This window comes from Berghia stephanieae, chromosome 4 (assembly GCF_034508935.2).
Source record: "Berghia stephanieae isolate SIO BIC M18660-M18661 chromosome 4, UCSD_Bste_1.3, whole genome shotgun sequence".
Taxonomy (NCBI): Eukaryota; Metazoa; Mollusca; class Gastropoda; order Nudibranchia; family Aeolidiidae; genus Berghia; species Berghia stephanieae.
Genome location: NC_088363.1, coordinates 18,872,415 through 18,888,268, shown reverse-complemented (window position 1 = coordinate 18,888,268; position 15,854 = coordinate 18,872,415). Strand labels below are relative to the sequence as shown.

The window sequence follows — 15,854 nt, the reverse complement described above, 5'->3', positions numbered from 1 at the left end:
TGGATCAGGCACTTATGTTGGTAACAACAAGATATGAAGGAAAAAAAATTTTTTATTCTCTATTGTCTTCTGGCACTTTTCTACTCACTTCATATCTTGTTGTTACCAACATAAGTGCCTGCTCCACTCACTTTTCTGAATTAAAAATTCACCCCATACACCGGAGCATACTCAATGTCTCAATCGTTTCTATGTTATATGTTTGTGATGAGAATATTGGCTATTAAGCTTAACTGCTGGTCAAAATTACTTCGCGATGGTGGTGAACGAATCGGCGATCTCAAGAAGTGGGTGAGAGAGGGATCTAGAAAGGACTTTGGGTTTGAAACGAATATTTTTGTGTTCGTGGATAGCTCACACGGTAGAGCCACGCTCTCACCTGCCAGGCGGAGTTGTCGTACCAATAAGGTCGCAGGTTCAAACCCCACCACCGCCGCGGGGAAAAAAAATTTTATTCTCTATTGTCTTCTGGCACTTTTCTACTCACTTCATATCTTGTTGTTACCAACATAAGTGCCTGCTCCACTCACTTTTCTGAATTAAAAATTCACCCCATACACCGGAGCATACTCAATGTCTCAATCGTTTCTATGTTATATGTTTGTGATGAGAATATTGGCTATTAAGCTTAACTGCTGGTCAAAATTACTTCGCGATGGTGGTGAACGAATCGGCGATCTCAAGAAGTGGGTGAGAGAGGGATCTAGAAATGACTTTGGGTTTGAAACGAATATTTTTGTGTTCGTGGATAGCTCACACGGTAGAGCCACGCTCTCACCTGCCAGGCGGAGTTGTCGTACCAATAAGGTCGCAGGTTCAAACCCCACCACCGCCGCGGAAAAAAAATTTTTATTCTCTATTGTCTTCTGGCACTTTTCTACTCACTTCATATCTTTTAGTGAATATTGCGCCATATAAAAGTTCAATTCGATTAAATATAAAACTTATCTTCTAACCTTTATAATAAATTTCTTTATTGTTATTTTTTTTCGTCAACAGGTCAATAGTACAGCCGTTTAAAATCTTTTCTTCATCAAGAGCTACTGAATCCAGGGTTTGAATACACGTAACGCTTTAAAAATGTCAAGTAGCGAAGGTATGGGACCTTGCGTCTGCTCGCAACAACATCCGTTCTTCAACGCCATGGCAACGGCCAACTCAAGTTTTGTTGGACCACATTACCCCCCTCACGAATTCTCTCAGCTAGAGAAAATTACAAATACATACACCGAAGTCCATGGAGAGCTCAGCCTTCTCGTGTGTGCCTTTGGAATTCCAATGAATGTCCTCAACGTCTTCGTCTTGACCCGTCCGCACATGCGCACACCTGTTAATTCCATTTTGACCTGGCTGGCTGTGTTTGACCTACTCACTATGGCCTCATACGTGCCTTTCTCCCTCCATTTTTACTGCTTCTACACTCCATGGGAGCTCTCGCCGCAGAAAAACACATTAGGTAAGACTTAGACCGGATAAAAATGGTAAAATAGTATAATATGCATGTCTTGAGTTTTATATATCTTACAACAAGAGATGAAGTGAGTAAGAAAGTGCCAGAAGACAATAGAAATTTTTTTTTTAATTTCGCGGCGGTGATGGGGGTTTGAACCCGCGACCTTACTGGTACGACAGCTCCACCTGGCCGGTGAGAGCGGGACTCTACCGTATGAGCTATCCACGATGCAAAAAAATATTTATTCTCTATTGTCTTCTGGCACTTTCCTACTCACTTCATCTCTTGTTGTTACCAACACAATTGCCTGCTCCACTCACGTTTTTTTTACATTCCTTTCAAGGTAACGGCAACAACGTTCGATTGATTCACACATTTACTCATCAGTAAATATACTAAATGTCGTAAAAAAAAAAAGTAGGAAATCCTTTTTATAAACTGCTTGGTTTTTGTCGTTAGATTTTACCAATCTGTCATTCCATTTTTGTTTTGTTACAAGTCAGAACAGAGTTACATCTATGTACTGTGTAAATAGAATTATAAGGAGTCATTCCATTTTACGACACGCAAACGTGATGGGCAGGGACGAACGTGTGGATTAATCAAACGTTACCTTAAATGATGTTTCCAAACCTGTTGTCGATGGCCTAAATATCTGCGTGTTTTCTACGCATTGGCTAGTGTAATATTATTTCATACAAAGCAACTGAATCAACTAAATTGATTATTACTGCAGATGCACATTCTTAGCAAAAATGCAAAAAATAGCAATAATAACTAGTCATTTTTAATGCAAGGTTCTACTCTCATTGGGAGTCCCGATAGCTCAGTTGCTGGAGCACTTGTTTCGGACGCAAAAGGACTGGGATTGCATCCTTGTTCATCAAGCAGTGATTGGGTAGCTGGGTTTGTTTGATCTGGCGGAACACACTTTTCGTCCTACCCATATCGAATGATTTACAGGCAACTTCTGTTGTCCGTTTAATGCTACAGACACCGAGATAAACTCCTGCTTCAAGTCCGTTAATAAACTACTCGTCTCTTAATAGAATGTGATATTAATTCTGTTGACAAAGTAAACAGCACAAAACAGCCAAATATCATGAGGAAATATTGCAATGTTTTTCATACAATTGTGGGATCCAATTTCAAAAGTAAATATTACACAATATCATGTGTTTGCCTCGTGCTTGTGGTGGATAATAGTCTAATTATTTTACAGAAAATTTTGAAACATGCGATTTCGTTAAATATATATTCATTATCTGATGTCAATTGGAAGAGAGTGAGAAAGGGGAGGGGAGGATGGATGAGAGAGAGAGAAGAAGGGAGGATAAGAGAGAGAGAGAGAGAGAGAGAGAGAGAGAGAGAGAAAAAAAAGAAGAGGGGAGAAATAAAGAGTGAAAGGGAGTGGGAAAGAGATTGAGATAGAGAGAGAGAGAGAGAGAGAGAGAGAGAGAGAGAGAGAGAAAGAGAGAGTGAGGGAGTGTGTTTGTGTATGTAGATATGGATATATGTATGTGTATGTGTGTGTGTGTGTATGTGTGTTTCATAAAAATCCTTCTTTATATCCATAATGAAATTGAATTATTCTCGAGCTAACAAAATAAATTGTAACAAGTGAAGAGAAGAAATAATAGGCTATATTTGGCCCAGTTTGTTTACGCTGTTGATGTTGTTGTTGTTGTTATTGCTGTTGTTAATGATGATAACGATGATGATGATGATGATGATGATGATTATGATGATGGTGGTAGTGGTGGTGGTGGTGGTGTTGTTGGTGGTGTTGGTGGTGGTGGTGGTGGTGGTTGTGGTGGTGGTGGTGGTGGTGGTGGTGGTTGTGGTGGTGGTGGTGGTGGTGACGATGATAATGATGATGATGATAAGGAGGAGGAGGAGGAGGAGAAGGAGGAGGGGGAGGAGGAGATAATGACTATGATGGCGATGATGACGAAGTGACGATGATGATGATGATGAGGAGGAGGAGAAGGAGGACGACGAGAAGGACGAGGAGGAGGAGGAGGAGGATAATGACTATGATGACGATGATGACGATGGTGACGATGATGAAAATGATGATGATGATGATGATAATGATGATGATGATGAATATGATGATGATGATGACGATGATGATGATGATGATGATGATGATGATGATGATGATGATGATGATGATGATGATGATGATGATGAAGATAATGATGAAAATGGTGATGATGATAATCAAATACCAAAAAGCATAATGAATTAATATTTTTTCGTGTCCAATCGTACCCAACAATTTTTTTTTAACTTGAGCTTTTATATAGTGCAATATCCACTTAATGTGCTCAACGCGTTTTACAAAGGGTCCCTGACCGACAGCAACACGTAACATGTAGAACGAGACAATACGCCTATTAGACGATGTTACAATTTTTTCGACAGAGACGCTGTTAACGGCCAGGTACTCATTTTACACCTGAGTAGGATGAGAGAATGTGAGTAAAGAGACTTTTCCAAGGACTCATCTATGCGCCGAGCGAGGCTCGAACCCAGGTCTTTCCGATCCGAAAGCGGGTTTCTTTGTAGATGTGTGTGTGTATGTGTGTGCGTGTAAGTGTGTGTGTGTGTGTGTGTGTGTGTGTGAATTTTCAAAGAGCTTAGATGAAGTAAATAAATAACAATGCTTTGAAGATTTCAATGGATATTGGCTAGATGTGCATAAATAAAACAACAAAATTGATTACTGAAGTAAAGATGTTTTTGGTATAGCTTTATGAGTTTAACCAGGCTTTACACAATTTAAAGGCCATCACAACGTTAAACTAATCAAATTGTCTTTTACCTTATGATGGTTTAATCCCGTTAGGTTGTTAGAGGTCATGCTTTTTGTAACCTTTTCGACAAAGACTTACGACCAAAATTAAATTTCTTTACTCACCCATTAAATTTTAAAACGTGCATAACACACGCCGATAGGATTATGTAGTTCTAAATTAATAATTTAATTTTGTTTTCAAAGGACCGTTAAGACTGGCCCATTATAATGTAAATGGAGATGGGTTGAATATTTAGAAAAGTATAGGCTTTGAAAGAAAAAAAAACAAAGGAAAAAATTTGGTTTTGAGTTATTTTCATATCTTTTTTTTTTTCCCCTTAACGTGTCACGCTGTAATTATATTTTAGTAGTTTGATGTGAAAATGTTACCTTAAAATTTAGGGTTTGATGTGGTAAGTCTGTCTTTATACTTGTTTTCTTTTTTCTTTTCTTTTTTTTCTTTTGTTTGTGTTTGTTTTCTTTTTTTTCTTGTATTTTTTTTTTGGGGGGGGGGTTGGGGTTTGTTTTGTTTCTTTTGTTGTTTTATTTTTGGTTGTCGTTTGGTCTGTTTAGTTTTTGTTTTGTTTTTTTTTTATATGGGAGAGGGGAGATTGAATTTTTCTGACGAATAATTGTTTTTGTTGTTTTTATTTTGTTTTTGTTTTTTGTTGTTTTTTTTTCTTTTGGTATTAAGTAACTATATCAAGATGAAATAGCTGGGAATTGATTGAAATTCTACATGGACTTATGAAATGTTATAACCCAGATACCATACAAATAGAGGAACAAATGTTAATACCAGTAGAAGATGGAGGATTAAGACATTTGCCGGTATAAATATACTGAAACTGAAATGTCATGTGGTTCATCTGGGATTGTCAAGGGTGGTGTTTTATATGTTTTTTTGAGGCTTAAAGCCCGTAGATTGTAACAAAATGTATATATAGAATTTTACCCTAAAGAATAGACCCCAAAGACAAATTTCTTCTGTGTGGTGAATAAAGAGAATATTATCATTATATTATAGTTAAGATTATAAGCAAAAAAGAAGATATTACTTACACTCTCTTTGAAACTATAGGCTATAATATATCTATTCCCCTGAATAGAATAAAGGAACATATCCCAAATTTTATATATGCGACCCATCGCTTCAAACTGGGATTTTATTGGGATGATTTAGAAGCTCATAAAAATCATCATCATCGTCCAGTTTTACTTACCCGCGCTTATTCTCGAATGTGACATGGAAATGCCTAGTTCGGCGTGGAGTGACAGCCTTATCAGATAGTATGTCTCTTCATTCCACCGCATCTTCGAAGGATGTATCTGCCGAAATCTGGGCTACATACTTCTTAAATGCCATTCTCAGTGACAAGGCTATCTAAGGGAAATGTTTCAGTTTGAGATTCTCTTCTTTGCTAATCTTTTATTTCAATTCTTTTTTTTTAATACCCTCCCTTTATCCGCGCCATCTCTTTCAGTTTTCATCTATTTTTCTTCCTGCTTGTCAATTGCTGTCTCAACACACTTTTTTTCTGATATTTCTTTTTCATGAATCAAATCACTGCTGAGCTGCTTCGAACAGACGGTCTGAAAAACAATAACAAAGAGCAGGGTGACGTCAGAAATGTTATATTTATGGGAAAAGGGTATAGGAGTTTTGTTATGAAGAGTTCAGGGATACAAAAGAAATTCTACAAAATGTCTCAAGGGCTTTTTGTTTTAATCATGTTGTTTCTTAATTATTTGAGCCTCCTTTTTACTTTCCTTATTCTCCCCTATTAACAATGAGACTTGGAATGAAAAAGGTAGACACATGGAACGATATGGAGAAAGGGAGAGTGGGGAAATGAGGAAATAAATAAATAACGTTATGTAATCATCGGGAAATACTAAAAATCTTTTTTTAATAATTAAAATAATTAATGCCCCGAACGGTGATTGGTTTTTAGTTTTATTGTTTATCAAATATCATAGCCTCTTGCTATGCCTCTTGCTTCTTTATTCTCCATTTTTTATATTGCCACTTGGAACGAAAGAAGAACAGAGGTAGTGATGGTGAAGAGAGATCGTGTGTTGTCACGAAGTAGTCTTGCAATGCAATAAAAAATATACATATAAATCTCTGAGGTGTTTGGGTGTTTTGTTTTAGTTCTATTATTTACTAAATTACTGATCTGTTTTCTTCTTCTTCTGTATTCTCCCTAAAAGTACTAAGGCAATGATCCCATGAAACAAATATCTCCTAATAAATAAATAACTAAAAATGGCTGCGCAGTCTCTATTGACGCTTGCCGTGAATGTGTGTGTCACTTCGAGTTTGTCAGTCTGTTTCTTTAATCCCGTTAGTAATCTGCCTCCATAAATCTCTGTCTCGAGCAAGTGTTCTTGGCTTTAGAATGTCATCATGTGTGTTAAGGTGCTGAGGCAGTTGGATGTTTCCTTGTGTTGTTGAAATCAGTTCTTCGGTTGTTGTTACTAAACGTATGTGATATTTTTTGAGATCTTGATTCAATGCTGTTGGAAGTGAAGTTGGTGTACGCCCTCTGTATTTGGCTCCTTGTTTGAAGTAATCATCCATTGAGGATTGTGCTGGAATATTTTCATCTCGTCGGAGCACGTGTCCGAACAGTTTCCGTCTTCGTTTCTCTATACGCGTACTGACTGGTTGTACTCTGCATCTGTCATATACATCCTCATTACTGATTTTGTCTGGTTAATGTACCCCAATAACTCGTCTCAATTGTTTGCGATGAAGGGAGTCCAGGGTGTTCAAATTTTTTTAAGACCCCACGTACCACAGTTGTACATAAGGATTGGCAGAACTAGCGTAAAGGCGTATTCTTTTATTTTCATTAATGATGTTTGTCCTGTTCCAAATCTCCAATCTCCTAATGGAGTAACATTACAAAGATTATTTTTTTCTCATTCTGTTTTTTTCATATCGTCATTTTAGATGGTTGTTTCGAGAGACAAAATCTTGCAACGCCATCACCAAAATGGTGGAAGCCTTGCAGCCATGTCCAATTAGAGTATTTTGCTCTTTCTCTCATTATGAAACCGTTGGTTTTTTTTTTTTTTTTGGCGTTGGAAGAGCGTAAGGTCTATGACATTTGGAGTGACGCAAATGACTGACATAAATAGGCCTTGTCAGATGATGGAAAATAAAAAGACTCGTAGGTCATCTCATGGCCCGTCTTCGTGTGTCAAATGTCAGAACTCGGAGACTTTAAAAAATACCTTGAGGTGACTTGATTTATTCACAACATAAAATAATGGCACATGACTAAGAGCAAACCAATTCAAGATTTTTAAAACATATATTTTACATACAAATGTCGCTGGAAATATCTGGGCTACATACCTCCTAAATACCACGTATTATGTTGTCCTCGCCGATAATGGAGGAAGGTGAGCAGAAAGCTGCCCGAAGCTGTCGAACGTATCAACATTGCTCAAAATGTAAATATAAAACCGCAATATGAATAAAATATTATGCAGCAAGAAAGCTTCAGACTGAATCCCTTCCTCAGCAGAAAACAAATGCAATCTGTGGTTTTATACGTTTTTAAGTAAGAAAAGGTTGATAGTTTTTTTTATGGATATCGTTCTTATTTATTTTTAAGTTGATATATTATACTCTTTTGTTCAAATGATTTAGGATTACTAGGCAGTGTCGGAAATAGTAGGAGGGGGTTTTGAATATTTGTTGCTATTTTTTCTGATACTATAACTTTTGTTTTCATTTTCCTCTCATTACTTTTTTGTTACAATTTGAAAATATGTTTATTGGTTTTATGTTGTTAAACTTGAATTTTCGTGCGTTCTGGCTGTTTCTTCATGGGGATTTCATTTATTTGATGCTTAAATAAACTTCGATTCATGACCATTGTTAAGTACTGGACATGTGACATCGCACTCATCTCTCTCTCTCTCTCTCTCTCTCTCTCTCTCTCTATCTATCTATCTATCTATCTATCTCTCTTTCTCTCTCTCTCTCTCTCTCTCTCTCTCTCTTTCTTTCTTTCTTTCTTTCTTTCTTTCATTATTTCTCTCTCACTCTATCTCTCTCTCTTCCTCTCTCTCTCTCTATCTATCTATCTATCTATCTATCTATCTATCTATCTATCTATCTATCTATCTATCTATCTCTCTATCTATCAATATGCCTTTCTATCTATCAAGCTATATATATATATCCGTTTCTTTCTTTCTATCTATCCATCTATTTATCTCTCTCTCTCTAACTATCTATCTATCTATCTATCTCTCTCTCTCTCTCTCCCTCTCTCTCTCTCTCTCTCTCTCTCTCTCTCTCTTTCGTTCTCTCCATCTATCTATCTTTTTATATCACCTTTCTTTTCCTTTCCAGATAAGCTATCCACATGGTTACAATATTTGTCCTCTTCTCTTTTTAGGCTGGATGACGTTTCTCATTGTCCATGTCGACTTCACAGCAACAACACACACTATCGCAAATTGGCTTGGAGTCACTCTCGCTATGTTCCGGTATGTACAAACTCTATACAGATGTATCGTTAAGCTAAACCTTGTTGTCCTTAGCTTTCACTTTCTAATGCTCATCTTCATCATCATCATCATCATCATCATCATCATCATCATCATCATCATCATCATCATCATCATCATTGTCATTATAATCATTACCACCACCATCACCATCACCATCATCATCATCATCATCATCATCATCATCTCATCATCATCATCATCGTCGTCGTCATCATCATTGTCATTACAATCATCACCATCATCAGCATCATCATCATCATCATCATCATTATCATCATCATCATCATCACCATCATCATCATCATAATCATCATCATCATCATCACCACCATCATCACCACCACCACCACAATCATCATCACCATCATCATTATTATTTTCATCCTCATCATTGTCGTCGTTGTCGAAGTCTTTCAGCATCAACATAATCAACACTATTTCCACTATAAAAGTATATGTATAAATACGCCATTTTACACCACGACAATTCTTATCCTTCTACAGATACAAACACATCTTCCTACCAGCAAAAGGACACTTAACCCGCATTCGGCGACTTGTAAGAGCCCGCATTGCTGTCTTTGTGGTGGTTGTTCTTTCTGTAGTGGTCATGGTCCCCAACTATCTCATGAACAATCTTATGGCCGAACCTATGCACGATGAAGGTAATTAAATCAACATTTTATTAGCACTGCCAAAATGCCGTGCTCTGAAGAAGACGAAAAAACACACGTATTTAAAATTTTGGCCAGATAAGTCCTCCTCCAAGCATTGATCGATTAAAATTAATTTCATTATGGCAAGAACTCTCAAACTTGAGCTTCTATATAGCGCGATATCCACTAAACGTGCTCAAGCGCTTTACAAAGCGTCCCTGGCCAACAGCAACAGTTAACATATAGAACGAGACATGACGCCTGTTAGGCGATATTACAATGTTTTCCGACAGAGACAACGTTGTTAACGGCCAGGTAATCATTTTACACCTGAGTATAGTGAGAGAATGTGAGTAAGGAGTATTTTCCAAGGAATCAACTATGCGTCGAGCGAGGCTCAAACCCAGGACCTTCCGATCCAAAAGCGAGTGTCATACCACAAGACCGCATAGCGCGCAAGGCTCAGATTTGACAGTTTTTGACAAGATGAGGGTCATTCTAATCGTTAGATGATTAATGGACGGTATTTTATGGCCAGAATTTGAAATGCGTGATATTAATTCTTTCAGGGAACGTCGTCAAAGGCAGGCAAATATTTAGGGGGATGATTCCTTTCTCGTATTTTTCTTTCTGGTTTATCGGGCACTGTTTTATCCGCATCTTTTCAAATTATTGTTTAACACAGTCATACCTCACGGGAAAACAAACACCTTGTTATTCATATTGGTCACAAAATATTTATTACAGGTATTTGTGACCCATCGTCTCAAAATGGTATTATGTCTGGATAACTTGGACCCCAAAAAGTGACTTTAGACTTAAAATGTCAGGAAATACCAATGTTCAGTTTTGCGATGTAAGAAATGTTTTTCATTCTTCAGCATAGCATTTATTTATGAACCCAAAGTTTCATGTTTTTGTCTATAAATTCAATTTCCGCATCTAGGTCATCCCGACATTATACCGCTTTGCGACCATGGGTCACATACTCAGATTAAGATGGTGCCAACTTTTACTATAAATATCAATAAATAAATAAGAAAATCTGTTTCTTAAAAATATCTGGTTTATGACTTTTGGTAATTTTGGGTGTCGGCTTGATATACAACAATCAATCTATAAATCTATCTATCAATCATTTTATCTATCTCTCTATCCATCTATCTATCTATCTATCTATCTATCTATCTATCTATCTATCTATCTATCTATCTGGGTTAACCCTCTCCTTACCACCCATAGGAAAATTGTCAAATTTGTTACGATATAGCCAACTTTTTTGTCCTTCTAATTTCTTTTGTACATCATAATATTTGAACAAAAATGTTTGCTATAATTAAAGTATATTACCACTGTATTGAAGACCTCCTTTAGCAAATAAACATAGACCCTATGTATAGCAAGAACAAACAGATTATGTGTTTGAGTGAAAAAATATATTTTTGTATAGATTGGATGGGAAGTTTTGGGGAAAATCCGGAAAATGGCCAGTAAGGAGAGAGTTAATAGTATATTTGTATCATTTCACCACTTAATATCTTTCATTCTTTACCCTTCTGCCTATTCGTCTATATCTATACCTCCATCCGTTTATCTATCAAATACTCCGTGTCCATATCTCATTTTCTCTTCCTTCTTATCTATTTCTCTCTCCTCCAATCCTCATCTATCCTTCAATGTTTTAAGCCATCTGTCTGTATAAGAGATGTCAATCACTCGAGCTGAATATGCTTTATTGCCCCGAGCATCTCCTCACTCTGCTCCTTAGAGTCGAATATAATTTTTCGTTCGAGTCTATACAATAAAAAACCGACAAAAAAATTATTAGCAAGACATATCTTAAATAAGAAATTCCATTACATATGTGTCCTGAGGGCTAAATCCCCGACATTGTTTGTTTACCGGATTGGAACATCTCAAACGATAATAAAGATATTGCAAACATCACAAAAATCATGCTTCTGTAATCAGGGTTTTAGATTGTACTTTTACATGAATCAGACATTACCAGCTGCTTCATGTCGTCTGAAAAAGACTAGATTATTTTTTAAAATTTGAATTTATGTAGAAAGGTTTGCCTGAAAAAGATAACCCCTCAAAAAAGCAACTGACTGATTTTCTCTTTTCACTGTGATATTTTGAAAGGTTTCTTTTTTAATCAATAAATTCATTCTATATCTTTTGAATTGAAACTCTGTACAGATTGGCCCAAGGATTAAATTGTCTATTAGGGAGTGCCTCATTACTCTGTTCTATGGGGAAAAACGTTTTTGGCCAGAAAACGTGTCCTTCCAATTGAAATGTCCTTCACCTTGACAAAATTCTCAAACCTGGAACTGTAAAGAAGATTCCAAGTTTGGAAGTTTGTGAGGGGATGAGTCATTTTAAATCAATCCATATTTGAGATTTGAGTTTTCTGAACAATGTTTAAAATATGAGTTTTTTCCAGAGGACGATAATTAACTGGTTAATACGCAATCAAAATCTTTTCAAATTCAAAATGATATTTATCTGTCCTCGCATTTTATCGATTCTAAATTTCGTAATATCCAACTCGAAACCATTACGAATCCTTTGTAATATCATCATTAGGAAAGACAATAAACATTCCAGCAATTATAATTCGAAAATTAAAAGAACAATCATTTGTTTGATATGAATCTCATAAAACCTTGAATAGAAATCTTGCTCCTTTAAAACCGAATTATGTTTTTTCCACCCTGATCCTAAATACACACTGTAAGCAAACACAAAAACAACCGAATGTTTTTCAAATCGTGCGCCAACTATTTTGAGTCAAAACAAATTTGTTTTCTTCTTCGTTCCTGAAATAATAATGTACTTAATGCTTAAATCGATATCGCTAACCGATACGTCTATCTTAAAAATAAACACTCGAAGCTAGTTTGATTTTCAAGAGCTCTCAGAATACCATAGCAAACATTATTAGGGAGCTGTTACTGGTGTAAGATAAATAACAGAAAATTTGTGCCCGATTTTTTAGGAAGATATCTTCTTGTATTTTTCTTTTCGTCTTGTCTGGCATACACACCATTTCAGATATTCAGGATACCATTTGATTTCGGCTTCGTAAGTGTCGCCTGTTAGGTGCCAACTTTGTTTTGTTTTACTTTCCTACACCTGAGTCAAAGGAGATAAAACACTTAACTCAGTAACACAACTCTGAAATTAAAGATAGAAATGAGCTTTGCTCTTGGATATCTATCCAGAGACTGACCGTGTCCACTGCTTGATTTTGTCAAAATGGCAACGGTTACAGCATTGGACATGAAGGTCATTCTAGCACACACTCACGAATTGCCATATCTGGACAAAAAAGTCCAAAACGTTTTTTAGATTTGTGGCCAGAAACTCGTCCTTCCAGCATTGATCGATTAAAAATGGTCTCCATCCAGTCAAATACTTTCAAACATTGGACACTCTTGAAGTCGCAGGGTTGAGAGATTCTGACAAGATGGGGTTGACTTTAATCAGTCGATATATAAAAGTCGATTTTTCTGGCCAAAACGTTTAAAATGTGTTGTTGTTGTTTTGTTTTTTTTTCAGAGTACGAGACACACGTATAAGTTTACACACATGAAATGCAATCCTTCTTCCAAGACGGCACTAGCCTAGCCTATGTTAGAGTGCACAGGATGCTAAATAGTGATTTTAACGTTGAAATGACAAGAAATGTGATATTTTAGTGTTTGTCGTTCCACGAAACTCCATCTATTGTCCTTCATAAAAACATATAAACTTAACTCAAGACTATTAACTCAAATGTGAGCATCTAACCCCCACCCCCCATAATTCCGTTTCGAGGAAGTATTGTCACATGTGATTATACCTTTAAATTATACAAATTGTTCATAAGTTGTCTGAGTATCTTATAATATGTAATCTATTTCATATATTTTCTCCTTCCATAGCTACCAACGGCACGTCAATTGCTTTCGTCATTCAACCTCTCAATCTCGGCACACCTCACGTTCAACCTTTAACGCAATTCAATCTATGGCTACATAGCGTAGTCGCCAAACTCCTTCCTTGCATCCTGATGGTAGTTTACAGCGGCTTGCTGCTAAAGACCTTGAGAACCAACGTCAAGATGATAAAGAGAACATCCGAGACGTCAACTTGCCCTCCAATTGTATCGGTGAAAGCAGAGGAAAACGGAAACTATCCGCAATATAAAGTTGAGTCTGAAGTGAGCAATGGACATTGCGAGCGCCCGCAAAGCAGCGATGTTATTGTTCATAACCAACTTTCAGAGCCGAGTCGTGAGAGCCGAAGTGGGAGCACTTCAACGGTGGTTTCTGCAATGATTGGGAACTCGAAAAATGACAATAATTTTCAAAACAAACACACATCGATGACTTCGTTAAGTCAACGAGGGACAACATCTTTAATCAAATCAAGACGAGCATTAGACAATGCTCGAACAACTCGTATGCTACTCGCTGTTATCATTCTTTACGTCATCAGCGAGCTACCCCAGGCAATTCTAATCATCCTATCTGCTAGTCTCCCAAACTTTTTCATTAACGTGTACATGCCACTTGGCGATATGATGGATATGCTGGCGCTCTTCAACAATGGAATTAATTTTCTTCTTTACTGTATCATGTCACGTGACTTTAGAAAAACACTCGTCAGACTTTTCGAATCTAAAGAGTTAAGACAAGGTTCCGGTTCTAAAACTTTCCAAAAAGTCAAAGACAAACAATCATTGCCTCTTCCTGTGAATGGGATGTCGGCTAACAACTCAAGTCGTGATCACTGTACCGTGACCTTGTTGAAAGTGACGCACATGAATGGTGTTTCATTCCCTTGATCAAATATCATCCTATTGTCAAATATTCATTAAATAGAATCCGATGAATGAGATTCATCGGCTTCAAGATTCAGATAATGTTTCAAATTTATCAACATTGTCAGTCATTGTCCATTGTTCTCCAAGACGTCATGGGGCCATTTGTGTCTCAAGAGTTTATCAAGTAGAAACATAAAAATGAATTCTTGGTAGCTATGACGACTACCAGGCTTTAAAATTTGAAATATTATGATAAATGAACGCAAATTTAAGTTATGTAAATGTTGCTGCTCGAAGCTCGAAGAAATAAATAACAATGTGAAATTGAATGTAAGCTTCAATTTAATATACGAGAACAGATAAAATGGACGTTTCGGGTTTCCCCTTTATCGACAAAACAGGATGAATGAAACACTACAGACGAATGAGATAATGTGGTAGTGGCGTTGTTAACAAGGACATTTTTTTAAGCCGATAATCTCACCACTATACTTGACAGTTTGACGTCACAACTTATGTTTATTAACCTAATATCATTAGGAATGATATCATTATCTGTTTATCAGGAATAGCGTAATGATTGTTTATAACATTCGTTACGATTTTTAATCTTACCGCTTTCAAACATCATGTATTATTTATTGTCTTGTAGTATTTATCTCCAAATCACCAGACTTATAAGGTTAATTAAGGTTCTAAATATGTGGTTGGCGACAAGATAACGACAAGATGAGTGAAGCCAGATGAAATATGTCCTCCTTGTATGTGACGGTAATCATTTCGTTCCGTCAGACGTTGAGCTTTTCCCGGTTTGACCTCTTATCTACTATAGAAAAGTTTACCTATTACAAACGTTATAGGGCGACCATCTCCTGCTTAATGCTTTCTGATTAACCAATTAACCGCCGTACTCTGGGAAAACAAGTATTTAAAAATTTGGCCAGAAAACTCCTCCTTCAAATATCAATCGATTTAAATGACCCTTATCTTGGCAAAAACTCTCTAATGGCAAAAACAATCTTTTGGCAAAAACAATCAGAGACGAGGGCCTTTCAAATCGATAGATATTTGAAAAAAAAATGAGATTTTATAGAGCGCAATATCCACTAAATGTGCTCAAGGCTCTTTACAAGGGGTCCCTGACCAACAGCAACATTTAACATTTAGGACGGGACATGACGCCATTTAGGCGATGTTACAATTATTTTTCGGACAGAGACAACGCTGTTAACGGCCAGGTACTCATTTTACACCTGAATACGGTGAGAGAATGTGAGTTAAGAGCCTTCTCCAAGGACTCAACTATGCGCCTAGCGAGGCTCGCAACCAGGACCTTCCGATCCGAAAGCGAGTGTCATACCACTAGACCACATAGCCGCAAGGACGAGTTATCTGGTCAATTATTTAAATACGATGTTTTCCGGAATATAGCAGTCAACTAGTTGATCTAAATGAGACAGCAACGGCGTAGGATAAGAAAAAGAATTACAACGCAACTTGGAATTGAACCTCAGTCTTTTGAAAATGAGTCAAATACTCAACCAAATGAATCGTTCGCCCTCCTCTGGGACAAAATAGAATATTGATTAT

General features: G+C 36.8%; 1 protein-coding gene across 2 annotated transcripts in view; it reads left to right on the top strand.

Annotated features, from left to right (window-relative positions):
* LOC144970161 (G-protein coupled receptor dmsr-1-like) overlaps positions 1–15,854 on the top strand; it is a 45,322-nt gene that overhangs the window by 24,412 nt on the left and 5,056 nt on the right. Inside the window, exons 2-5 of one of the 2 annotated variants that reach the window (XM_078909511.1) lie at positions 1,000–1,456; positions 8,678–8,768; positions 9,297–9,457; positions 13,381–14,070. In XM_078909511.1, coding sequence (XP_078765637.1) covers positions 1,081–1,456; positions 8,678–8,768; positions 9,297–9,457; positions 13,381–14,070 — 1,318 coding nt within the window. In that variant the 5' untranslated portion in view covers positions 1,000–1,080. Of the gene's footprint in view, positions 1–999; positions 1,457–8,677; positions 8,769–9,296; positions 9,458–13,380; positions 14,329–15,854 lie in introns of those variants that run through there. The other variant, XM_078909510.1, reaches the window with a different exon arrangement.